This window comes from Pistacia vera, unplaced genomic scaffold (assembly GCF_008641045.1).
Source record: "Pistacia vera cultivar Batoury unplaced genomic scaffold, PisVer_v2 Contig843, whole genome shotgun sequence".
In the NCBI taxonomy this organism is placed as follows: domain Eukaryota; kingdom Viridiplantae; phylum Streptophyta; class Magnoliopsida; order Sapindales; family Anacardiaceae; genus Pistacia; species Pistacia vera.
In genome coordinates, this window is record NW_022196716.1 from 96,069 (window position 1) to 121,236 (window position 25,168).

Here is a 25,168-nt window from a genome sequence, read left to right on the forward strand (position 1 = left end):
ACCAGGTTCTAGCCACCACTGTCGGAAGTTGATCGGAATCTGATATAATGGTGCACTACTGGTTGAATCTGGTCGATAGTGTGCCGATCTAGTTTTTTCTGATCAAATCCACGATGGATCTGGTCGGAAAATGTTATATCTAAAGTCAAAGATCTGGCTGTTGAAGGCCAGATCTTTGGCTGTAACCAGACGTCAACGACGGCCAACATATGATCGTTGTTGATCATTTTGGTCATCGTTGACGGGCAAATGTGGCAAGATCCAGTCGGACATGTGTCGATACGATAACTCCGGCTACCCTCCGATTGTGATTATTCAATGGGTGAATTGGGGGTGTTTTTGTTAACTTTTAAAGTTTTCTTATAGGGGTGTTTAGTAAATAAACAACACATAGGGGGTATTTTTATTAATTTTCAAATCCGATATTGTAATACTCGTCTAATTCAACTTTTTTTAACTTTTTTCAAAAAAAATTTCTAAAAAATGCAAAAAAATGAATCAAACGGAGCCTTTAATTTCCAGAAGTCTTGTCTTTAAGGGAGAATCTTGGCATTTATCACATATGCACCCTTACTTCCCATGAAAGGATTTAATTCGCCCCGATAATTTATCTTAATAAAACCCATTTTTTATTTTATCCCGTTAAATTTTTTTAAACAAATCTAAGTGTCTAAATAAACTTTATCCATTTACAAAATAACCCTTTGCCGCAATATTTTTTCACTTAAATTTTCTCAATCCTTCTTTACATATATATATTATATTATTTATTTATCTCCATTTACATATAATCAAGCATAAAATAGCTGTACATATTGGTATCACATATGTTTTCTTAAAAATAAAAATAATAACAAACTCATAAATTCTATAATGCACAAATTAATTGAAAGATATAAATGATAAATATGATAAAAACTAAACTTAAAGAATTTAATATATATGTGTTATCGATCGAACTCATTTCATCTTTGATTATTTTAAAATATAATTAGATTTATGACGTAGAAATGAAATAGGATTCATGCTTTTGATATAGCTTATGAAACCAACAAAAATTAAACCCATTTACACCATATCATTCGTTATTTATGCAGGCATAAACTCATGAATTTTTTTTCATTTATATTTTCATGGAATTATATGATTATATAATGTTTACAAGAATTATAATCTGGAGGACAATACTCAAAGCTAGAAAAAATAAAAATAAAACAAGTTTATTTGTATTAATAAACGTCCACTTTCACGATCAACAAATACTTTTTATTAAGAATAGCTAGAAATATATGAGAAATCGTCCATGACTAAGGATAATTAGTGAAGCAACAAGTTAGGTAATGATCGATACTTGCGAAAAATAAACCTTATACAAACAACATCGCTATTTGTCGTCGCATTATAAAACGACACATCTATATGTATGGATAAACATGTAATTAGACTAGTATATGCTATAAGTTTGATAGTCTATGCAACAAAAAATATGTCATCAGAATAATACAAACCTTAACCCTCTAGTAGCACAGAAAAATCATTGGAGTTCACATATCGTAAAATATTGGCTTGATTTATCATTGAAATATAAACTTTGATATAGATACATTAGTGACACACAATTTCCAAACAAGAGACTGTTAATTGTACAAATAATTTCAATTACAGAATAATATAAATCTTAACCAATCGTACAAGTTAAAAAAAATTATTGAATTAACAATCAAGGATTATAAACAAACATGTATGTGCCATGATTGTCCTTTCTTGAAATCCTGATAAAAACGATAGAAAGCAATATGTCTTCTTTTCCAAAAAATTACACTAGTCGTCGACTTAGATTATTTAATGAAGCGTATTGAACAATTTTAAAACGATAATATAGAGCCTATCAAGATATCTTATTTGGACACTCGTTTATCCGGTTTTGATTAAAAAAATTATAGCAATTTCTTTTTTGCTTATTCTCTTTCTTTCGCATTTTACTCCCATTCGAACATAGGTTTAGACCGTTAAGAGTACAGGATCAAATTTGAATTTTCATACAATGTAGTATGATACAACTAACCAATCATAGAACGAGCACAGTTACATATGATGATGCAGCATCTATGATTGGTCGGTAGTATGTTCACCTATTGTAAAGAATTTTTATTTTATTTTTTTTAATTGGATGGTTCAGATATTAACTGATAAGATATCCTGAACATTTTTCCTGGAAAAAATTTGCGGAATACAAATGGAGGGTCTAGGCAGACTATTATGGGGGTGTTTGTTTGAGCTTATGAAATTAGTTTATAAACAAGCTAATTTTAGTTTATAGCATTTGAAATTTTAAACAATACGGGTTGGTTAAAGTACTTATAAGTGACTGATAAGTAGTTGCAGTGGTTGGTTAAAGTACTATAAGTGATGTAAGTAGTTGACGTAGTTAGTTAAAGTACTTATAAGTGATGATAAGTAGTTGACGTGTTTGGTAAAATGTGGCTTATAAGTACAGTTTATTAAAAAGACTGAAATATACATACATTAAATAAGGGTATTTATAGAATTTTAAAATTAAACAAGGATAATGTGGTAATACTTGGTCAAACTAGCTTATAAGCAGAGTGCTTATAAGCAAAAAAAAAAAAAAAAAAAAAAAAAAAACTTATAAGCTCAAAAAAGTTATAAACAAACAGGTCAATTTAATTTTAGAGCTTATAAACTAATTTGACTAGCTATAAGCTTAACAAACACCCCCTATAATACAAGAAGAAATTTCGCTCTATGGATTCGGGTTTGAGAGGAAGGTATTTAGTGATCATGAAATAAAGTTTGTACGAAGGAATTGGCAATGCAGAAACAGAATGTTAGATGGAGTGCAGGCCTGGAATTTTCAAGGTACCATGGAGTTCAAAGGGCCATGAAAATCCCTGTTTGGAGAGACTTTAATTTCCACAAGTATTATCTCTATCATCCTGCTTTATTTATGTTTTTGATCATAACTTATAAACCCTACCAAAATTAGATAATATCATTCATTCATACATACACGAATTGCATATTTATGCATGTCGTCATTCTCTCGTGCAAATGTTCATATATTTTATAGAATTTACTCTTGTTCAATTAATATTATATGATTTTATTTTATTTTGATAAATTTGGTAATTGTCCCTACTCAAATATAAGACCTTTGAATATAATATGAATATATTTTACGATCGAGAAATATTGAATAAAAATTTATCTTATAACTTGATAGTAATAAACTATTAACCTATATCTGTTTGTAGCAATACTTTCCTGTTTATCACAAAATATACTTCTTAATGAGCAACCAACTTCTCGTAGGCTTCTCTAATATATTATAAAATATAAAAATACCCATTGTTATGCGGTCAATCCGGAGAGGATAATTCCCTATTACGAGAGAAAATATTTAGATTGACTCAATTTGAAAGGAAGATATTCAGATTAATTTAGATTCTAACTAAAGTAGCCGAAGATCATGCAACTTCTTAATCCTACGTATTTGAATCTTATCTCAATTTTATTATGTAAATGAGTGCTATATAAACCTATCATAACTTGTTTTCAGGGGGGCTGGGCAATTGTTCTAAGCAAATTTTCCTAAGAATTATATTGTTCTTTGTACGCTCTAAAAAACAATAAGATAACAATGGACATAGGCTCAAGTTCTAACTTGCCGAACTACTTTAAAAATCTCTCTGACATTTACTTTATTGCATTTATTATTCATCCACTACTGGTTATCCATAATCATGCGCACATCCATTCTGATTCCGACAGGGTCAATCAAAATTCTCTGGTTGGTAAAGATTTATGTATCAACACCCATAAAAATATTTTAAAATAAGTTATATCGAACACTTTTCTATATATACTTTACGAAAAATATGTTTCGGCTTATCATACATCGATATCTCTCACAACTACTATTTGTTTCAAAATCTCTTATTTGACCTATAATAATATCAGTAATATTACACTCATAAACCATTTTCACTAATTTTCTTTCACAAACACGATGTGTCAACTCGTAATTGGTCAACTCACAATAGATATCACCTACCCAAATGCAAACGGACTAATTATGAACTGTCACATCAGTGTTTGTTTGTCAACTTATCTTTATTCTAATAATATATATTTAAATTTAGAAGAAGCTAAAAAATAGTCTTTAATAAAATAAAATTTTAATCCAAACACAAACTTGTGGAGAGATGGAGCCACGAACGACCCATAACAAATTTATAAAATTTTAATTCACTTTGGTTGACACTGTTGAAAATAAATTCTCAACTCTGTTCACAAAAACAATTACAGCTTACATAATGTATACGTTTAACTTATTATAACATATAAAAACTACGTCCCTCACTCGAGAATAACACACAAATATAATATGGAATTCACATATGGTAAAATATAAGCCGATATCACATTGAAATGTAAACTTTAATATAAATTTAATTTCAAATGACACAAAATTTCATATACAAAGAGTCTTGTCAATTGTTACAAATAACTACAGTTATCTACCAGGTGAGGTGGGGTGGGGTAAAGGCCTCTTTCAGGCTTCAGTTTCTACCTGTGAATGGTGAGGTATTCAAAAAAATATATGATAAAATTAAAAATAAATAAATAAAAGTTTGTACAACAGAACATTTTGCAAGCTAAACTTTGAGGCTAGAACCAGGAAAATAAGAGCCTGCACAAATAATCATCCTGGTTACTAGATTAAGGCAGGCGATCATGAACATAACGTCCGTTGAGACGAATCAATGCTGGAATGCTGATAGTACCTTTCTTCCTTTTGCTTCGGTAAAATGGATACACAGAAGATATTGAGTAAGCGAATGAACAATTTTTTTTTTTTTTTTTTTTTCTGAACTAGTAGTCATCTTCAAGATCAAAAGTATCGTCTGGATTTTCATAATCCAGTTCATTATGAAACATTCCTTCTGCATCCTGCTCATCATTGTAATTGTCTTCTCCGTCCAGGTCGCCATTTTTTAAGGTATCATCCCACTCGTGCTCTTTTTTCCCATTATTGGCCAACTTGTCATCATTGTCGGAATGTGATTCAGTTCGTGATTTCTTTGTATTATTTGTATCCTCCTGCAAGAAAAAATGAAGAGTCCCAACATCCACATTAATTAGACTTTACTTAAAGTCTACAGATGCAAGAATACTCCTATAATGCTCCCATAATTTCAAATTATGAATATCAATAGAATTGGCAAGAAAAAAAAAAAGACCTCACAATTAGAGCATGTGATGAAGAGGAGGGAATTACCGACTTCGATAATTAAAAGTCAAAAATTATGATTATTGAAGGGTCAAGATTCAGCAAAATGAGTCCTTCACTACTAGTTTTTCTCATCTTCTATGTGCAAGGTTTTAACTAACCGCATTTAAAAGGGAAGAAAAGATAAGTAAGAACTTGAATATACTAATGCGAATAATAAACATACAGAATCCTCAAAAAGTTTCTCCAGCACTTCATAGTTGATTTTTGAGCTGAGTCTCTGCATATAAATCACATTGATAATCATCAATAAAGAGAGAAAATAATCAATATGGTCCACAGAAATAAATCAACCATAAAAAGGGACTTTCATACAAATGCAAACATATGTCAACGCATTTGCTCTAACAATGAATTACTAAAGAGAGTTCTCCAAAGAAATCTGGTAAAAGTAAGTCCTCATAGAGGAGACTAAAATATTCAACATATAGTGTCCGGCTCATTTTGGTTTTGAAAAACTGGTAACTAGGCCTTAGGAAAGTCATTCCATTCTCAAAGTGAGATCTCTTATGAGTTCCAAATTTGACAAGTGCTTGTCCAGAGTTTAGAAAAATAAGATTCAACTATAGCAAACGATTTCGCTTCAACTAATCACGACAACAAAATGAGAAGTTTATCTTTTTGTAGTTGTTCTAGAAAAGAGTTCCAGTCTGGTTTGGTACCTTTTTATTCAGCATTTGGCGAGTGGCTTCCAAAGCAGTCTGAGCAGGAGCAGTATTTTTTGCTTCTGCAGCTCGTTTCTGTTGTTTTTCCTGCAAACAGAAGATCACACAAAACATTTCAAAATGCATATTTTGAAGACAATTTGTGAAGTAATGATACCATTTTCTGAAGAAGAATAAACTAAAGCAAAGTAGAAATATGATATAACATAAACATACACATACACCCTACCATAGGCGTGCTAGAAATTTAAAACTAGAAATTGAAGTGGGAAAATATTCTAGCTCAACAGGATTGATTGAATATTAAATATATCTGAAAATACCTTCTTATATTTTGCCACATTAGCTTGAGCAGCAGCTGCAAGCTCCCTCGCAGCTTTTAATTCCTCGGGATTGCCATTGAAACTAGCCTCAAAGGCTTCTCTAGCAGCTGCCGCAGCTGCTTCCTTTGCTGCTTGTTCCTGTATAAGTTTATAGCACAACGCAGTGCAGGCGGAGATCAATAAAAGCCCAATTTATGGCAGGGAAAACCGAAAAACAAATCAAGAAAATACATGTGCACATTTTAGTGTGTTTTAGCACCAATCTTCAGACATAGGGGCAGACTAATTATTAAAATCAACAAATTTCTTGAGATCCAATCTAACCACATAACAAAAGAAATACTTACACCTCAGCCTTAGACAGCTCAAGATGACCAGCAATAAACATATTCACAGAAAATATATCCAATTAAATACATTTTTAAAACCCAACAAGTTTATTGAGTGATCTCTTGAACTTTTGGACACTATCACTTGATTTATATGTCACATCAAGAATTACGGATGTAGAAGTATCTACAGAACTTTTTCCTTTTTTTTTTTTTTTTTTTTTAACAAATAAATTTATATTGAATATGCTTTAAGAAATCAAGGGTTCAACAGATTACAATTCATATCACCTCAAGATACTCCCTATTCATTTCTTCCCAAATTATCTTTTTGAGATGCTGCTCCTCCTCATTGTGAAGGTAAGCATCAACCTGAGCAACAAAGTTGTACAAAATAAGTCTTGATCCATATAATGAGTCGTGAATGAAGATGAAGTTCTTAACTTATCTAATAAGTAAAGAAATCCACACGAAATTATAACACATATTTAAATAAGAAATGGCCGATCAGGTAGATCTATAGCAGCTAAATTGACATGATATATATTTACAGATATTATTTATGTTAAAATCACTGTAAAAGTTTTATGCCCTTCAACTGATCAATGACACAAATGAAAGAACCTCAGAAACACTAATATGGCTAACTATTTTATAGTTTGTTCTTTTTCTTTTTGTTTTCAGCTCCTTTTGGAAGCTTAAGAGCATACCTGCCCGATCCCTTAAACGGAGAAAAAATGAACCCTTTTTCATCAATGTAGTAAATCTAATTCCTTAAGCAGAGATAGATGTCTTAAAAGATACAATAAAGGATAATAGAACTTAATCGCACACCTCAAGATCATCAATGTCAGAAAAGTTATCTGATTCATCTGAAGCTTCAGTACCAGAATCATGTCCAGGCGACTTATTATAATCATCCCCATTACTCGTTGCCTGCTTTGTACCAGCTCCTGAAACCCCTGTAACATCATATTTTCAAGAAAGGAGTTAAGCACTCCCAACAACTGCCGTTGCAAATCTGAAACTAAAAATTGCACTAATGCTTCACAAGAACAGAACAGAATAACTTGCCATTACTTTCTGGCTCTACAGACTTTACTTTTTCAACCTTGCTCATAACTGGGCTATCCAGTTCTCCCTCAACCTACCCATAAAAAGCCACAATGAAAAAAGAAATCATGTTATAGAGGAGCTACTGTGACTATCTTGGAGATGAATCTTAATAGAATAACATGCAAGAACAAACAAAGTTATATATATATATATATATATATATAACAATTCCATGGTATTGAAAAAAACAGTCTTGCCCAAGATTATGACAAGCAGAAAACTGAACTCATGATTGTAACATTTTGAGATAATCATGAACCAGAAATAAAGTTCCTGATGTAATAGAGCAAGGTTGAAAGCCAACCCACCATTCACTTACCACCTGTAAATTGCACATAAAAGCAATAACAAAAACAGTTGATGCATGAACTAGAAAGTTGGCTGGTAAATGGAAATCGAGTAAAAGATTATCCAGTGAATATGATTGTTCATAGTCGTTTAGCCTTTGGGAAGGTTCAGCAACAACACTTACAATTGCATTTTCCTCAGCAGATGCTTTGGCAGTTCTCTCTCTTTCAGCAGCCTGGAAAGCTGGAGGATCTGATCCTCCCTCAAGTCCTTCTGAAATTGTCATAAACTGCACCAACCAGTAAAAAAAAGGACCACGGTTCTCAATATAGATGCACTCACTTAGTGACAAATATGAAAAGTAATCAGGAGAGAAAGCACACTTACTTCATCATAACAACTTCTACAAAGCCCGTATGCAAACGGTTTACCAGTATCCTTATGTTTACAAAGAACCTCACTTAAGCCTGATTCTTTTGATACAGTATTGAGGTGTTTATTTGTGTAGCTTCCTTGCAGCTCCTTATTCCTAGACACGAAGTCCTCAACCTAATCAAAAGAGAAATTGATGTGGAAATTTTAAGAAATATTAAGATTGTAATAAACCAAATCAATACATGAAGAAATAAAAATATTAACTAAATAAGAAAAGAAACATAAAAAAACATAACATTTTTTACAATAATGTTCTTATCATCAATCTTTTGACTTTGAATAAAGGAGTAACATATCACTTCAGTCAAAAGGGAAAAAAAAAAAAAAATTCAAACAGCTTAGAATTCTACATTCCCCAAGTGAGTTAAATAATTCAGCTGTGAACTGAGTTGAGTTAGTAGTGAGGGAATCTTATGCAATTTGTGATAGGGATCAAGAAAGAAGAAGAGAGGCAGTTAAAGTCCAAACGACCTAACTCAGACTTGCCCAAATTATCAATATGCCCCCAGGTCCTGCTAAAACTAAAGTCCCATTGTACACAAAAATTAACCGTAACTCCAAAAATTAATTCTCCAGGCTGAAATTGACCCACTTTTAAACTAAATCTTAATAATCATACATATTTCACTTTCAGCAATTTTCATAAAAATTAATTAATTAATTAAACCAACCAATAAATTGCTAAAACCAAATCAAATAGGAAACTGGTGAATCCCTATTCCGTAACACATATCACTCCATAAGAATCTGCCCTTAAAAGTCTAGAATTGTCTAGCTATACTAAAATGACATGATACCGCTCATAGAAGAAGGTATATGAATGGTTCACATGAGAGGAAGGGGATCAGAAAGGATAAAGTGTTTTCCATTAAGATGAGGACAAAACTAAATACCAATTCTTAATTCATGACCTTTGAAACCACTGATTTCCAAAAACAGCATTTTTTTTTTTTGCCATTTTATAAATAGGTCATCTTAATGAAAAGAGATGTTGCAAGAAATGTACCGTTAAACTCCCAGAATCTGTGTTCTCAAATTCAATCAACCGCTTCGTTAGAGTTGCTTCACATATATGCACAGTTTTTACCTGATGAAGATTTATAACAGACATCAAACTAGAGTGAAGAAAATATAAATCTCAACAGTGAAATACTCGAATATTAAGTATCAAACAGAGAGAGAAAGAGACCAAAATCAGAATGGTAATTTTAGATAAATTCTAAAGTACAAAAAATTGAAATCCGGAGAACATTCTCCAGTAAGCCCAAAAAAAAGGCTAAATAAATAGCATATAATAAAATGTTCAATTACATGTGTAGGGGTTTGAACTTAGTTTACACTTGCTTCATTGTTACATCAAGGCTAATTACAAAATGATCTCCCAAATTCAAATCAGGTAACTTGAACCTTAGAGCTGCCTCTTTATTTGAGTACCTACTCAATTTTCACTTTGACATTGTTTGCACTTCAAAACTAAAAATTATTATCGTGGAAGACAGTTAACATATTCATACAACAAATCAATTAGATTTCAATATCAAATATGTTGGAAAATTATAAATGAAATATCTATTGTGAAGACTAAATTCAAAAAGTTATAAAATCTCTTCTATCCCAAGACTTATTAACAAACAGACAGAGTGTGCATCTTTTATAGAGCCAAGCTTCCTCCTTTCTAAACGATAAGAAACTTCTTTCGTTTAAGATTTTACGGCACACTCCAATCCTAGTGAACATTCACCATGTGCACCTGATAAGAAAGGGTTCCCACTTAAAAAGGGGCCAATCAGGTATCTGTTTTAAAAAGAAACCATTTATTTTCTGCAACCGGGGCAAGTGGAAGTAGATAATCTAAACCATACCACCACCACCAGTAAGAGTCAGTTCATGTTCTTAAATCCATAACTGAAGGCTGGCCATGAAAGGCAATCCCTATGTATAAACCTCTAATTTTCAAGGCTATTCTACATTAGACATGTTCTAATAAACAGCTATTTCAAAGCTCAAAACACATTTTTTTTAAGACAAAAACACAAATACAACATTCACATTCTACAGCATGAACCAAATCACAGGGGATCAACATAAGTTGTGAGCTTCACTTACAACGTCTGACTTGGGGAACTTGAGACCATGTGTAAGTGCAGATATGTACAGAGCAGCACCACATAATCCACTAGGCTTTCTCCCTGTCTGTATATTTAAATCAAGTCAGATTTCGACTTTCAACAATTACCAACTGATCCTAATGCCGAAATTGCATTGAAATAAGATAGTGAAATATCGTACCGTAATCCAATCTCGTTTCATGCTAGCCAGAATATCTCGAGCTGTACTGCAAACCTTCTTATCTCCTCCAGGTAGTAATCCTGCAAAGCAAATTGGTGATATGTTTCCCCAACTCAATCCAAAATTATGTATTACATATTTACCCCGATCTAAAGTAAAAGAAAAGAGAGGGTATACAACTTTTTTTATCATGAAACTGAAGCAAAGTTATCCTAAACTCTGGTAAAATAATAAAAAATGTCTAAAGTGGAATAAAAGCAAGGAAAGAGAGGGGAGAGGGGAATAGAGAATGAGAGAAGAGCCTAAAATTTAACAAGCATCCAAATAATCAACAAAACATTTATCTATCACCAAACAAAAAAGTCTGTATTCCAATTCAGTCAATTAAGCCTAGCATACAACTCAACAAAATATTAACCAAAAAAAAATGGAAACGGAGATGAAAAATATTACCAACGACCAAGTTAAAAGATCAAGAACAAGAAACAAATAAGATTGAAAAAGGAAAACTGGGTTTGAAAACCTGAAATGCCATACTCACAGCCAAACACTGAATGAAATAATTCTCCAAGAAATATTACCAAAATTGTTATTTATAATATGTATCTCTGAAAAAAATAACAATAATAATAATAAGAGATCACCCTCCAAATTTCTATCCTATTAAGGAAAAAAATCCTTGCACTGCCAGCAAACTCGAACTTCTTTAAGCTAACAATAGATTAAACCAATAGGGATTCCACAAATCTAAGGCAAAGGCAAAAGTTATATGATGATTAAAAAAAATACTAAATTGCCACTTAAAAATTATCCTCGACTGATAAAACATACATAGGGAAATCAATTTTGTGCACTATAGATCAGCACTAACATAAATACTACAAACAACCACATTGCAAATCAACTACCAATCATTTGGTTTTATCACCAGTACAATAGCATTCACATTGATTAAAAGAAAACAGCCCGAAGAAAAAATAGGGCATAAAAACCTTGTTATACATTTGCAAATCAACTACAAATCATTTTTAACATCTAAAACCCTACAAGAGTGAAATAGCATAATAGAATTCTTCAAAACAGCTAATGAAAGTCCTAGATAAGATAAAAAACATATACAATTTAGAGAAATGCTAATAGCGCTCACTAACTCACTCCCTACAACACTTACTGCTTGTTTTCAGATCTCTCCAACGTTTTCATTTTGGTTTGCCAATCCACATGTAGCATGAAAACAAGCCAATTAAGTATTGTAAAAAGTGAATTCGCAACTACCATTAGCAATCCTCTTTCACTTAACGGTAAACTGAAAACACTTACATTAACTAAAAAAGAATCTAGGAACAGTACAATATGATGCAATTATATAGTCATCATATAGACATATCATATTCAAATATGACCACTTGGCCAAAATTCTTGAGGAATAAAAAACCTTTAATTTAGGCCCTTTCGAAGGACTTTGCCCATCCCTTCCAACCAAATTTAGATAGATAAGCAATGCTGCTAATCTATGTCAATTCTGTACAGAAACTTACGGTCAGTAAATTTAGGCAAAAAAATGGAAGGATCAACTTGTTTCTGAATATTGGATTCATCTGCAAGGTACAGCACTTGACACAGCTGCAAATATACACCACCCAGCTCATAACTGCAATATAATTAAGATGAAAGCAATAATAACTCATAATTGCAAAAACTTGATAGCCACATATTAACCACACAGACATACGTTGAGAAGTATTCACGAAAAAAGAACAGAAAATCTTCCTTACACATTGATATTTAAGTAATTTGCAAAGTCAATCAGAAGAAATGGCTTCATTTTCTCCCTGCAAAAGAAAGAGAGATTCAAATTTGATATTAGCAAATATCTTTACTGCAACTGTCTGAAACTAGCAAGGCAATATTAGCATAGTTCATTCATTATCTAGCTCCGGATGAATAGCCATACCACAATTATTTCGACTTGTGCTTGGCTTTAACAATGTGTATAATTAAACTTGTAGTAATTTCATTGTGTACTTGAACTATAGCAGCTTACAATTATATGCATATTAACTAGAAATTAGAGTATAGCAACAGTTCCTAGATCAAAGGGCGTAATTAGCCACTGCAGAACTTTTAATTCATAGGTTACTTGGTGGCTTATCCTTGTTAAGATAAACAAACAAGATAAAGTACTTTTATCTCTTTCTCACTGTCTTTCTCTCTATTATTCACAATATACTCCTTCAATCATCAAACTCCCATTTTTAACATACATAATGCTGGTCCAAGTGAAAATCAAGCATGAATTGAACTCCATTAAACCAGCAGCAATTTCCACCAAAAGACCTCGATTTTATTTTGTTCTTTTGTATCTTTAAATTGATACACGTAACATTTTTTTCTCTAAGAAACTTATGTACATACAATTGGACACTCTTGTCTTGTTTTTGGATCAACATTTTTATACCACTGCTTACGGTGAATGGATCAACATTTTTATACCACTGCTTACGGTGAATGGATCAACATTTTTATTCCACTGCTTACGGTGAAGAAAGCTAAGTCCATGTAAAAATCATAGGAAATATATCAAGACACAAGCAAATTTCTTACCTGCATGCAAAGTATAGACAAGAAGCTTGCACTTGCTCTGTTCTACGCCCCCTAGTAAAATTCCGTGAAACAGCCATCTTCATGATAAAGATTCAGAGATTATGGCAATCAATTAAGAAAATGCACAACTAACAACAAGTAGATTAGCTATAGCAAAACATACTCCATAAAGACGTTTAGCTATGTGGACTATCTCATCACTGTCACCAATACCTAAGGCATTCTTCATTTGTCTCATATCATCGAAAGCTGCAGCACCATAAACAATTAACACCAAAAAAAAAAAATATATCAGTGTGAACATAACAAAAACCAAATATACCTCTCTCCAATAACCGTTCCCGGGAGGCACCATATTCACTTTGAATAGTTCTTATCAAATTTCCTGACAATTGACTCTACAAACAAATCTAAACCAGTTAACACATTGGTCATAAATAGCAAATCAAAAGTAAAGAATATAAAAAATTCATCTAAAACAAAATCAATCATTCCTAAAATGAAAATCCACACACAAGGCACATATAAATTTCAACAAAACCGCCATTCATTTGTGAAGAGCAATACAAAATCAAACTTTCGCAAAATGAACAATCCAAATGCAAGGCCGTATATAGATTTCAACAAAATTTCTGTTCATTAACAATAATAATATAAAATCAAACACTCTCAACATAAACAATCGACACACTAGGGAACATGTAAATTTCAACAAAATTTCCATTCCTTAACAAATAAAATACAAAATCAAACATTCCCAAAATGAACATCAACACGCAAAGGCAAAAATAAACCTTAACAAAATTTCCATTCCTTAACAAAAATAACATTCCCAAATTGAACTTCAACACACAAGGGCACGTATATATTTCAACAAAAATACCAATATTTTTACAAAAAGAATACCTGCCCAGCTGCATTCTTAACGAATGTAACTTCAGTAGAATAATTGTGATACTCTATAACTTTCCCACACAAGTCACAACATCTACAAATTCAACCACACAAACCCACCAAAAATTAATAAAATTAGACAAAACTAAAACGAAAACCAACAGAACTCAATTCAGATTCATCAAAGAACTTACAATTGGGAATCATAAGGGCGCACTCCAGGAACGTTTTTGGCACAATTACTACACCACACCATTCTTCTCTAAAAAAACAAAATAATTTCCTCAAATCTGCAAAACCCTGAACAAAAAATAAAGACCCAGAAAAATAAAAAATAAATAAATAAAAAGAAAAAAACTGACCTGAATTCGTGTGAGAGAGAAAGCTGAGAGTGGGGTTTTGTTGAGAGTAGTTAGGGTTTATGTGGGCTAAAGAATTGATTCGTGTCCTCTTAATTGGAAGTACCTGTTGATGACACGTGGAGTGGTTTTATTGGGTGTGATGTGGGACCTTCGAAATTGAAGTAACGGACTTGCGCGGGGTTTCTGAGCTTAATTAATTAGTTGTTCGGGATAGTGAGTGCGTGGGGTCTAGGATTAAGGCGAAAAGGCATAAACTATAATGGGTTTAAAGTAATAACTTAAAAGGTCAGGGAGTATTAATTATTCACTAATTTGATAGGTTAATTTCATTTTCCTCCTGTAAGATCGCTTAGTTGGACATAACAGTTGTTAAATGATTAAATTAAATCCACACCAGGGGTAGAAATGTTAATTTTGAAATATTTTGGTCTCCAATAGGTTTTCCAACTCTAGAACCGACGTCGTTTTATCTCGCCAATCTTGACTCCTTGTCTACTCTGCTCTGATCTTGATTAAACTCGGAGACGAGACGACACACGAGACAAGAGGAAGATAGAACTTTGGAAGCGGAAATAGAGATGGGTTTGCTCAATATTTGCAGAATAATACCGTTGGTCGTTGCAATTTCTGCAATTTCAGTTACAGCTAAAGAGCAATTGAGTTCAAGAGAATGTGAGGATCTAGGGTTCACAGGCCTTGCTCTTTGCTCTGATTGCAACACTTTTGCTGAGTATGTCAAGAACCAAGGTAACGCTTTTCACCATTTTTTTTAACTGTAATTTTGGATTATTTTTAGGGGTTTCAGTGTTACTGGGTTTGGTTTTATGCAACTGATCGAACCCAGATGAGGTTTTAGTTTTGGATTTGAGAAATGTCTAATTTTGGCATTTGTCATATGTTTGCACATTAATAATCAATTATCATTTGTGTCATTTTATTGAAAAATTGATTCACAAATTATAGTGAATTTAAATCAAAGCTATTAATTTTTTGTTATCTTGTGTATTTAATTCAGTTTTTTATAATCAATTATCCATGTATTATCAGTTAATTGGTTCTTGCTGTAAATTCTATTGTTTTTTCTGCTATTGTGCGTGATTTTATGCAGTTTTTCTGTTTTGGAACTTGAGTTTTAGGCTTTGGTTGTATGCAACTGATAGAACTCATATGAGGTTTTAGTTTTCGGTTTGAGAATTTATTTGTTTCTGGCATTTGTTTTGGTGATTGCCTGTTTAGAATTGAAATAAGTGAATTATGTTAAGAATAATGAGTTCTAATGTTGGGTTCAGATGAAATTTAGGATATGTTATGTTGGGAGCATCAATTATTTGAAGTTATGAAAAATTGTCTTCTAGTATGTTTCTTTTGTATTAAACTCAAAACTTAGTTTGTTCATGTATGTAAATATAGATAAAAATCTATGAGCATGGCTTGCTCGCAATGTTCCGAATTTGCTAAAGTTCATCTTTTGGTTGCAGAGTTGGTATCTGACTGCTTGAAATGTTGCACAGAGGATTCTGATGACTCCATGAGTAAGGTATGGATCATTTGAAGGAACTATAAATTTTTGCAGCTGAAAATAATTGTTTGAATTCTTCTCTGTGGTGCATTTATGTTTTCTTTACTAAAATCATTACAATAAATGTTGTTTTAAATCCTTTCATGATTTGGGACCTCAATTTCCCTACTATATTAGTTCTCATGAGGTGCTCTAGTTTTCTTTACCAGGTCGTAAATCTTTTCTATTAATCTTTTCTTTTCTTTTCCTTTCCTTTCATTGGGGGAAAGAAATATTGACTGGATCTGAGAAAGACGATTATTCTGATTATAAACAGCTTATACCGATAACTATAGTGGAAGCTAACACTTTTTTCCTTTTTTTATTCTATTTTACGTATAAATAAAATAAAAATTGTTGGAAGGAACTGCAAAGATCTTGAATTTTTTTATTTTTTTTTTAATTCAGTTGTATGATTATGTCGGTAGCTATAACAAATAGAAATGATGTATTATCATCTGTTGAAACTGCAGATTACCTATTCTGGAGCGATACTGGAGGTTTGCATGAGGAAATTGGTTTTCTATCCTGAAGTTGTTGGTTTCATTGAAGAAGAGAAGGATAAGTTTCCTACAGTTAAAGTTCAATATGTTTTCAATTCTCCGCCAAAGTTGATCATGCTGGATGATAAGGGTCAGCAGAAGGAAACCATAAGGTGAGCTTCCATTTACTAATATTAACTACTGATCTTTTTCTGTTGAATTAATGTCCCGTTGTATACGTGGAAAATTGAATCAACGGATTTGCTTGACCTGTTGACCTCACTCGATTCTTAAGTCAGTTGCTAAAAATTTTAAGCTGACACCAGTGATTTTGCTTGGTACATTAATTTGATTATGATATCCCATTGCCAGAAACAAATGAAATACTTGTATTCTTGCTCGAGGCACGACTAAATATTTAATACCTAGGCTCGACTAAGGCTGAAATCATCTTTCAACCTTAGAGCTTACCTCTATCATGCAAAACAGCTGCCAAGTGCATTTTAGGTTAAGATCTTGTAATCACATGGTGTCGCCGAAAATATACCAACCATCTTTCTCTTTAACGGACAAAATTTGTGGGTGTTATTCAGGTTTAACTGAGCGTTGAACAGCTTGCCTACAGATCTAACTTCAAATTTTTTTGCTACCTTTCTTAGATAATAATGAAAGTCTTAGAATTCATTGTGGATTTATTTCCCTTGTTTGCTTTACAGAATTGACAACTGGAAACGCGAGCATATGCTGCAGTTTATACAAGAGAAGGTTAAGCCAACTTCAGCAAAATATTAGAGCCTTTTATGTGTGTTGTTCACTGTCATTGCCACTGCATCTTAATTAGCATGTTCATGTGGCTTACCATTTTTCAGGAAAGTTCAGTTTAAATTTACTGAAAATATACAACTAGAATGGGCATAACCAGTTACCATTATGTCTTTAGTTTGAATATTGAGTCCTAGTGACATGAACTACTAGTAGGCGAATACCTAAGCACTTTTTGAACACCTCTACGGATATTTATTTGGTTTTAAGATTGAATTGTGCATCTCTAATATAATTTAAATTTAATGCAAGCTTTGGGAGCATTTCTTAATGAACTTGCCATTGGTTACTCATCGATGACATGAGAAAGACAGAATATGTCCCACCTTAGTTATATTGAATGGTTGTGAACTTGCTCTTGTGGGATGACTTTGCCTAGTTTCTGAGTAAATGGCTAGTGGTAAGTTTTGCACCTACATTTTTTTGGGGAGATTTTAGAGTCAAAAGACGGAACCTCTGAGGTTTGATGTAGTAGTAAAAATCCCCATATATGTTATGAAATATCAAAAATCTCTATGTTCTTACCAAACTGATAAAATTCACTCACTCCTATGAGTTAATAAATATTTATCGAATTACTTGTTTACTGTTTATTTTCACATCTAAAACTTAACCATAAATGTGACAGTTGAGTATGATATGGTCAAATTATTTTGTTAGATTATATAATCATATCTAGAAGGATTGATGTCATTAACTCAGTGAATTTGTTGTGGTGACATTCAGAGGTAGTGTAGTTCAGTCCTAGTCTTTAGAGCTCTTAAATGTAACAGTTGAGCATGATATGGTCAAATTATTGTAGTGTGAAATTGTGACTTTTACTCAGATTCTGATATTGCAGTCCAAGACAAAGACTCTTGAAGGAAGGTGTTTCACATCTTATATTTGACACAAGGGTTGAGTTATGGTACTTGGTACTTTGTTCATTCAAAAAATTTTGATTGCCGGTAAGGGTCCCAGCCAGTAGTATATGAAGAACCCATTTTGGTTTTACATTCCAAGCCACAACAACAAACTCAGAACAAAACAAAAGCCTTGTTCTTTTGGGAAGAAGACAATTTCAATTTGAAAAGAGTACAAAGAAACAAAATGGAACCATGAAACTCCCACTCATATAATTATTATTTCAATTTAAGGATCATTATACAAATCAAGTTCATAAATATACATTTCCCTTGATCAGAACAGAGAAAAACATACCAGAATGCCATGATCCCACCACCAATTAAAACTATAATGGTGCGCGATTGCGATAGCGATTGCCATTAGATAGTGTACACATTCAATGACTAAAACTATTTCACATACCACAAATCCCAATTTTTAGTGCCCTCAAGCTCCCCATTCCTGTTACAACTGCCTAACAAAATTTTGTTATGCATTAAGAGAGGAGTTGGTTACCAACCACATCACCTTGAAACCTTTTTGGTTGGAGGTCTGATGGATTAGTAATCAATGAAATTGTGTAATCACCTTCTCGAATTTTGGTGATGTTGTCTTGATGGGTGCCCAAATATCTGCACCGTTGCTTCGAGCAACTCCAGCAGTACAGGAAATGGGGACGAGACATAAACCCCTATTTCGTAAGCTGTAGTCATCAAATTCCTGCAAAAATGATTAAACCATTTTCGGTCCAGGTGTTATTTTGACTTGATGATGGAATCATCAATATAATGTTGCAAAGCATATGAACTTGTGCAATTTCAGAGTAAAACAATAGAATTGGGCGATTTGAACTCCACGGGCTCTCCAAAAGACATTGTGAATGTTGGGACTAGGAGGCATCATGAAATGCCTCTCAAAAGTCGAGTTTTCTAAGAAAAAGACGTAGAAAGTTTGAACCTTTTTTCTCCTTTGCTATTCAATTTTTATGATTACTATCCAATTAATCAATGCTATATGGGTCCAGCTCATGCTCACCTGCACCTTAGCTGTTGGTGTAGTTTGGAGGTAAGGAGCACTCAACACCTGAAAACATCCAAAGAAAGCAAAATAATTGAGATCAAAGTCAAATTTGGCTCCTAAACGCTCAACAACAGAAACTGATAGTCTCAGAAAGTATCATAAATATGATATATATATATATACATCTTCTCCAATACCACTAGCTTTATGAATGATCTCGGCCGATGTGACCGTGACAGTACTCAATTAGTTATCTTGTTCTTTTGTTTTGTATATTTATATATGTCCATTTTTCTCTTCTATTTTCCTTTTTTCTTTTTCTCATTGGATAATCCTAAAACAGAAGCAACCAAACCTTTCGGTTCACATATTGATGACGCATCGATTTAAGGCCTTAAAGTATGGACGTGGCACATGACTGACCATAAAACAATAACATCATATATGGGTGATTCCAGTCACCAGGTAGGCTAATAAGTTAATCTAACTATAGAAAGAAAAAGAGCACAAACCTTTACTTGGTCATGGAGAAATTGGATGTATTCCATTGCCTCCCAAAGGACAGATGCTGTATCTGTCTGCATTAAAGTAATTTCAAACAACTAAAATAAGTTTCTAAATTACAGAAATTAATCAGCTTGGAAGCTGTTACAGATACAGTATGAAAAGAATAATGTAAATATGCTGAAACTTGAAAGATCCATCTCCAGACTTGCCTTGCCATATGGTGAAACAAGCTGTTGTAGAGCCATGATTCGTTCACCGAGCTTCTCTTTCCTCTCCTACAGCCAAGAAATAATGAGAGAATGGTAAGAGTGAAATACATTTCACATGGTAAAAGGACGATAACAAGCAAAGTAGTTTCTGCAAGACCGTGTTTAAGACTTAGCAAGTTAAAGGGCCAAAACTGTGGGTTCTGTTTTGAGACAAACTTCAAATACAAAGGATTATGATTTTCAAGCACCTTATTCATCAAAATACAAACCAAGAAAACACGACATGACACTTGAGAATTTAAGTTATGGAAAATAATTCCATTTTGAGCTCTGAACAGATTTTGCACATCTTAAAAAGCAACAACTACCAGGTATTTCTTAGAGAACTTCAAGCGTGTTGTGAAATACAAAGAAGTTGTACCATAAACTAGCCTCAAAATCACCATGTTGATTGGAAAAGGCATGATTCCAAAGGGCTAATCCTGAACAGAGTATAACTCTAGCTAGAGAACAGTGCTTCGAAAAAGGATGCAATTAATCCCAATTAACTGAGACAAGCTTACTTCAGAATTTTACAAGTCTTTTGGTACTGAATTAAGCAGTATCCATCAAACGGAAGGAAATCGTAAAGCATGTATACATTTTTAAAAAAGGGTAAAAGGTAGGAGGAGAAACCTTGGTGGAAATGGATAGATCGGCTTTATGTCGCTTAGAAGCAAGAGTTGTGAGATTGCCCTGATCAACAGAGCAAGGACTTCGTTTATTTTCCATCATCTTTAACACTTCTATCCCTTCTTCTCCCTGATTCAGAATAGCAAAATGAATGAGCACACATAATAGAAGATAAGAACATGCAGACAATTAAAGAGTCCACATCATTTCACAAGTCCCAACAAGAAACAACAAAGTATGCAAAACAATTGGAAAAACATATTATCCGACTATAATTTCTCCCCGAGAGTCAAGAAAACGAAAGCAAAAGTTACAAGACAAACATATGAACCAGAGTGATTAGTACACAAACTCATCATAATGCTTTCAGTAGTACATAGGATCTTTCATACTTACAACAAACTCAAGCTCAAACTAAAATTAACATATTCTCCAAACTGAAGTACTCTCACTATTGACTATGCCTTAAGAGAATAGATTTTCTTCTGCAGAGCCAAGCGACAAGAAAAATCAACCAACCTAAGATATGTCTTATGACCATGAAATCATCAATATCCGATTATTACTAAACTTTTACTGAGCTTATTGCGCGTCAAGAAAATTAGGCCAATCAGTGTTTTTTCAAGAGAAGAAGAGAAAGCATGATTGACCGGTTAACTATGCTGACTAAGGAAAAGCTGAAAAATACATTGGCTGAAGTCTACTATTATAGTTTTAATGTGCAGAAAACTAAACAAAAGTCCATGAAAGATATGCACGTGTTTAAGCCAGGCCGGTTCATCCCTTACCTCCGACTCCAATGAGGTAGGTTACCGACCAAGACTCTTGACCCCACTAATCACGGGATTGAATCCTCTGCCTAGATACGAATAGCAGAAACACTCGTGTCTAACGACAACCAATGAGGTTAATTTGATTAAACAATCATCTAAGAAAAAAAACACATTACCGCTCTTATCCTTCTAGTTCAAGATAACCAAATATTTTATACACCATACCAGACAAAAACTCAAATAAAAAAATATTGCAGAACTGATAATCTCCTCATAAACAAAACAAACATGCACTGTTTTGGTCAGAAGTGAAACCCCCCATCAAACACTAAACAAAACAGTCAAAACCCCTTTGCATAATAAAGAAATGGTGAACTAATTGTAGGCTCACAAATTGATAACAACACATTTCCGTGAATCAATGAAAATCAAAATGACAACCACAATCACCTACTTATTATCAAAAGCAAAATAATGAATTGGATTGATTGAAATCTCAAACAATCTAGACCTTTCAACAGGTTTAAAATACCTAAAGATCCATCACTTTGTCAATCAACTAAAGCACAAACACCAAATACATAAAATTAACTTAGGATCATAATTGTGTCTTGTTGTGAGTGTGAAGGGGAACAACCCCACATAAAAAATATGATTTAGTGGACCCATAAGTAAAAAATTAATGCTTTACATGTATGAATGATCCATTAAAGAATCGGATTTGCGTATATGATCTTCTCATCCACCATTACTTTATACCAAAGAATATCATCTTAATCTAATCTATTACTAATCAAAGAAATATATTAAATACTAAATAATATTATACACTGTTCATCATGTTTTTACATTGAATATTATTAAGGCAACGTTGCATGTTAAGAAAATCTCATTGGGGCACCAAGACCACTGATTCCAGCAAGGTGACCGGATTCTGCTTCCAGTAACATAACTTTTTACTAGTTAAGACATGATTAGGTGGATATTTACAAAACAAAGGCATGGAAGAAGAAATTGAACAGGATTTCAAGAATTAAAGGGAGTAATTGAAGAAGAGTTCTTTAACAAATGAAGAAGAATAAAAAAGCAGGCTTTGAAACTCACCAAGTGAAAGAAGTCTGCATTGCCAAAAGGGCTCACAAGAAAATCTCAACTTTATAAGGCAAAAACCTCCCAAACCCACTTCAAATTTCACTCAAACTCAACAAAAATGTTAAGCAAAAGCCAAAAGAAAAGGCTTTAAGTGAAGTTTCGTCAACAAAATAACAACCCAAAAGTCAGTTTTTGAGAAGAAAACAAAAAAAAAAAAAAAAACTGTTTCAAGGAAGTTTTCTTTTCAATCAAAAAATGAAACTTTCTGCTAAAATTGTCAGTCGTTGCGTCTAAAGTTGAAAACTTTACACTAATTGATTAAACCCTTCAATGGAAAAGTTCAAAAAAAAGTTCACTTGAATCACAGAGTAGGAATTTGAGTGTTAAAACTTAAAAAAGCCAAGAAAAGAATTCTGAAATGGGTTAAAGAAGGAGGTGAAGCTTTAAGCAGAGAGTAAAGAAAACACAGGAGAAGAAAAAGAAAGAAGAAGAGCGTGTGAAAGTGTTGAGACTTGAGAGGAGGGGAAGAATAAAGGGGGGTTTCCAAAGTGTTTTTATAAGGTTTTGAAAACAGTGAAAATTAATATTTTATGAAAACAAAGACTGTTCACAAATATGTTTTTGTTTTCTCATTTGACAGCTAATATACAACCATGCAAAATATGAAAGAGCCAGGAAATGAGCTGCACCTCAGGAGTAGTTAGTTCAACTATGTGTGATGTCACTTTTCTTCAACCATGGTTGAAGGTGACCTTTCTCTTTCTTTTTCTGGCTTAACCAGCTATAATTTTCTTTTCTCTTATTTACGCGGTATACATTCTTACAATGATGCACGTGTGTTTGTTTTAGTATTTTAACAATATTTTTGAAAAAATAAAAGTTGGATAGTTATTATAAAGTAGAATTTAAAAATTAATAAAAACACTCTCTTAGATTTGTTAATTTACTAAATACTCATATAATAAAACATTAAAAATTAATAAAAACACTCTCACTCACCCATTAAATGCCAGCAATCGGCCACCGCTGTAAGAGACTAGCCAGAGTCGTCGTATTGGCGCACAACTGGCTAGATCTGACAGATCGTGTGTCAATATGGTATTTTCCAGCCAGATCCATATAAAATGTTAGATTTACAGCTAGATCGACGCACAACCAGCCAGATCCAGCTAATAGTGCGTTATTATACCAGATTCCGACGATCTTTTGACAGTAGTGGTCGGAATCTGGCAAATGTAGGTGAGTGGGAGTGTTTTTATCAATTTCTAAACTTTTTTGGGGGGGTGTTTAGTTAAATTAATAAACTTAAGGGGTTTAAAAAATAATTGAATAAAATATAATAGTATTTTCATAATAGAGAAACAAAATTATATTTTGGATAGGATAGGGATAATCTTTCTTTTCTGGCTTGCTTGAGGTTGCGATAAGTATTATATACGTTCTAATAATATAACTCCTTTTTTTAAAGAGTCAAAACTGAATTTACATATTATCATCATTATTCTATAAAATGAGGAATGATCATTTACCACAAGTTACTGAGATGGTTTACCATAAGTTACTTCACTTAATCGAAGAAACTGAATGTTAATGCCCATAATTAGGTGGAGTTAATGAGCCACTTACAATTTTGTCTTGTTTTCTTTTTTGTTCGACCTTGAGATACACTCTAATAATGTAACTCTATTTTTTTTTTTTAATAACCGAAGTGTTCGGGTTAGTTAATTAGTGGGATTCATTAAACACCTTATAAGCCCAAATAATCAGAAAAATCATAATGTTATTGTAGTAAGTAACCCCAAGTTTGAACCTAAAAACTCAAGAAAATGAAGAAACTTTCTTGACCGTCAGGCCAACTCCTAGGGGTTAACTCCATTTTCTCTCGTTTTCTTGTTTACTCGACATTAAGATACACTCTAATAATGTAATTCTCTTTCTCTTATTTTCTTGTTAACTCAAAGTTGAGACTTGAGATAGACTCTAATAATGCAAAATCCTTTTTTTTTTTTTTTTTTTACCCAAAAAAAAAAAATGTTAAATCCCCCTTTCTCTTGTTTTCTTATTTACTCCACGCTAAATCAATACTAGATACATTTTAATAATGTAACTCCCTTATTCTTTTTTCTTGTTTACTTACGTCGAGATACGCTCTAACATTATAACTCCCTTTCTCTTGTTTTCTTGTTTATTAAACGTTACAATACGCTCTAATCATGTAACTCTGTTTCTTTTATTTTCTTGTTTACTCAAAGTCGAGATAAGCTCTAATAATGTAAAATCTTTTTCTCTTATTTTCTTATTTACTCCACGCCAAATAAGTACTAGATACGTTACAATAACGTAACTCCCTTACTCTTGTTTTCTTGTTTACTAACGTCGAGATACGCTGCAGTAATAATGTAATAAAACTCCCCCTCTCTTGTTTTCTTGTTTATTAACGTTACCATACGTTCTAATCATGTAACTCTCTTTCTCTTGTTTTCTTGATTATTCAATATCGAGATGCGCTCTAATAATATAACTCTCCTT

The 25,168-nt window shown here is 32.8% G+C and overlaps 3 protein-coding genes across 10 annotated transcripts; 1 reads left to right on the plus strand and 2 right to left on the minus strand.

Moving 5' to 3' along the window:
* Positions 1-4,870: 4,870 nt before the first annotated feature.
* On the minus strand, positions 4,871-14,694 carry LOC116118426 (transcription factor IIIB 60 kDa subunit). Of its 4 annotated transcripts, none has more exons than XM_031404415.1 (20): positions 14,620-14,694; positions 14,452-14,547; positions 14,270-14,351; positions 13,686-13,761; positions 13,527-13,612; positions 13,364-13,440; positions 12,535-12,591; positions 12,298-12,410; positions 10,760-10,839; positions 10,577-10,663; positions 9,477-9,557; positions 8,423-8,584; positions 8,220-8,324; positions 7,712-7,778; positions 7,466-7,593; positions 6,923-7,003; positions 6,303-6,440; positions 5,977-6,066; positions 5,481-5,534; positions 4,871-5,124 (listed from the first exon to the last, which is right to left on the minus strand). In XM_031404415.1, the coding sequence occupies exons 2-20, from the start codon at positions 14,511-14,513 to the stop codon at positions 4,897-4,899; spliced, it is 1,854 nt and encodes a 617-aa protein (XP_031260275.1). In that variant the 5' UTR covers positions 14,514-14,547; positions 14,620-14,694; the 3' UTR covers positions 4,871-4,896. The 4 variants fall into 4 exon arrangements, with proteins under 4 accessions (XP_031260275.1, XP_031260272.1, XP_031260274.1 ...); XM_031404412.1 differs by having other exon boundaries at positions 7,706-7,778; XM_031404414.1 differs by having other exon boundaries at positions 7,706-7,778; positions 14,452-14,519; positions 14,620-14,669.
* Positions 14,695-15,108: 414 nt separating this feature from the next.
* On the plus strand, positions 15,109-17,697 carry LOC116118427 (selenoprotein F). The gene is made up of 4 exons (XM_031404417.1): positions 15,109-15,366; positions 16,098-16,156; positions 16,651-16,832; positions 17,376-17,697. Exons 1-4 carry the CDS (start codon positions 15,198-15,200, stop codon positions 17,449-17,451), a joined length of 486 nt encoding a protein of 161 aa, XP_031260277.1. The 5' UTR covers positions 15,109-15,197; the 3' UTR covers positions 17,452-17,697.
* A 1,045-nt stretch (positions 17,698-18,742) lies between these two features.
* On the minus strand, positions 18,743-23,222 carry LOC116118430 (transcription factor bHLH153). 5 transcript variants are annotated; one of them, XM_031404420.1, is made up of 6 exons: positions 22,652-23,222; positions 20,778-20,903; positions 20,103-20,168; positions 19,899-19,964; positions 19,402-19,449; positions 18,743-19,086 (listed from the first exon to the last, which is right to left on the minus strand). In XM_031404420.1, the coding sequence occupies exons 2-6, from the start codon at positions 20,874-20,876 to the stop codon at positions 18,934-18,936; spliced, it is 432 nt and encodes a 143-aa protein (XP_031260280.1). In that variant the 5' UTR covers positions 20,877-20,903; positions 22,652-23,222; the 3' UTR covers positions 18,743-18,933. The 5 variants fall into 5 exon arrangements, with proteins under 5 accessions (XP_031260280.1, XP_031260282.1, XP_031260283.1 ...); XM_031404422.1 differs by lacking the exon at positions 22,652-23,222 and adding an exon at positions 22,397-22,642; XM_031404423.1 differs by lacking the exon at positions 22,652-23,222 and adding an exon at positions 21,563-21,983.
* Between the last annotated feature and the right edge of the window lie 1,946 nt (positions 23,223-25,168).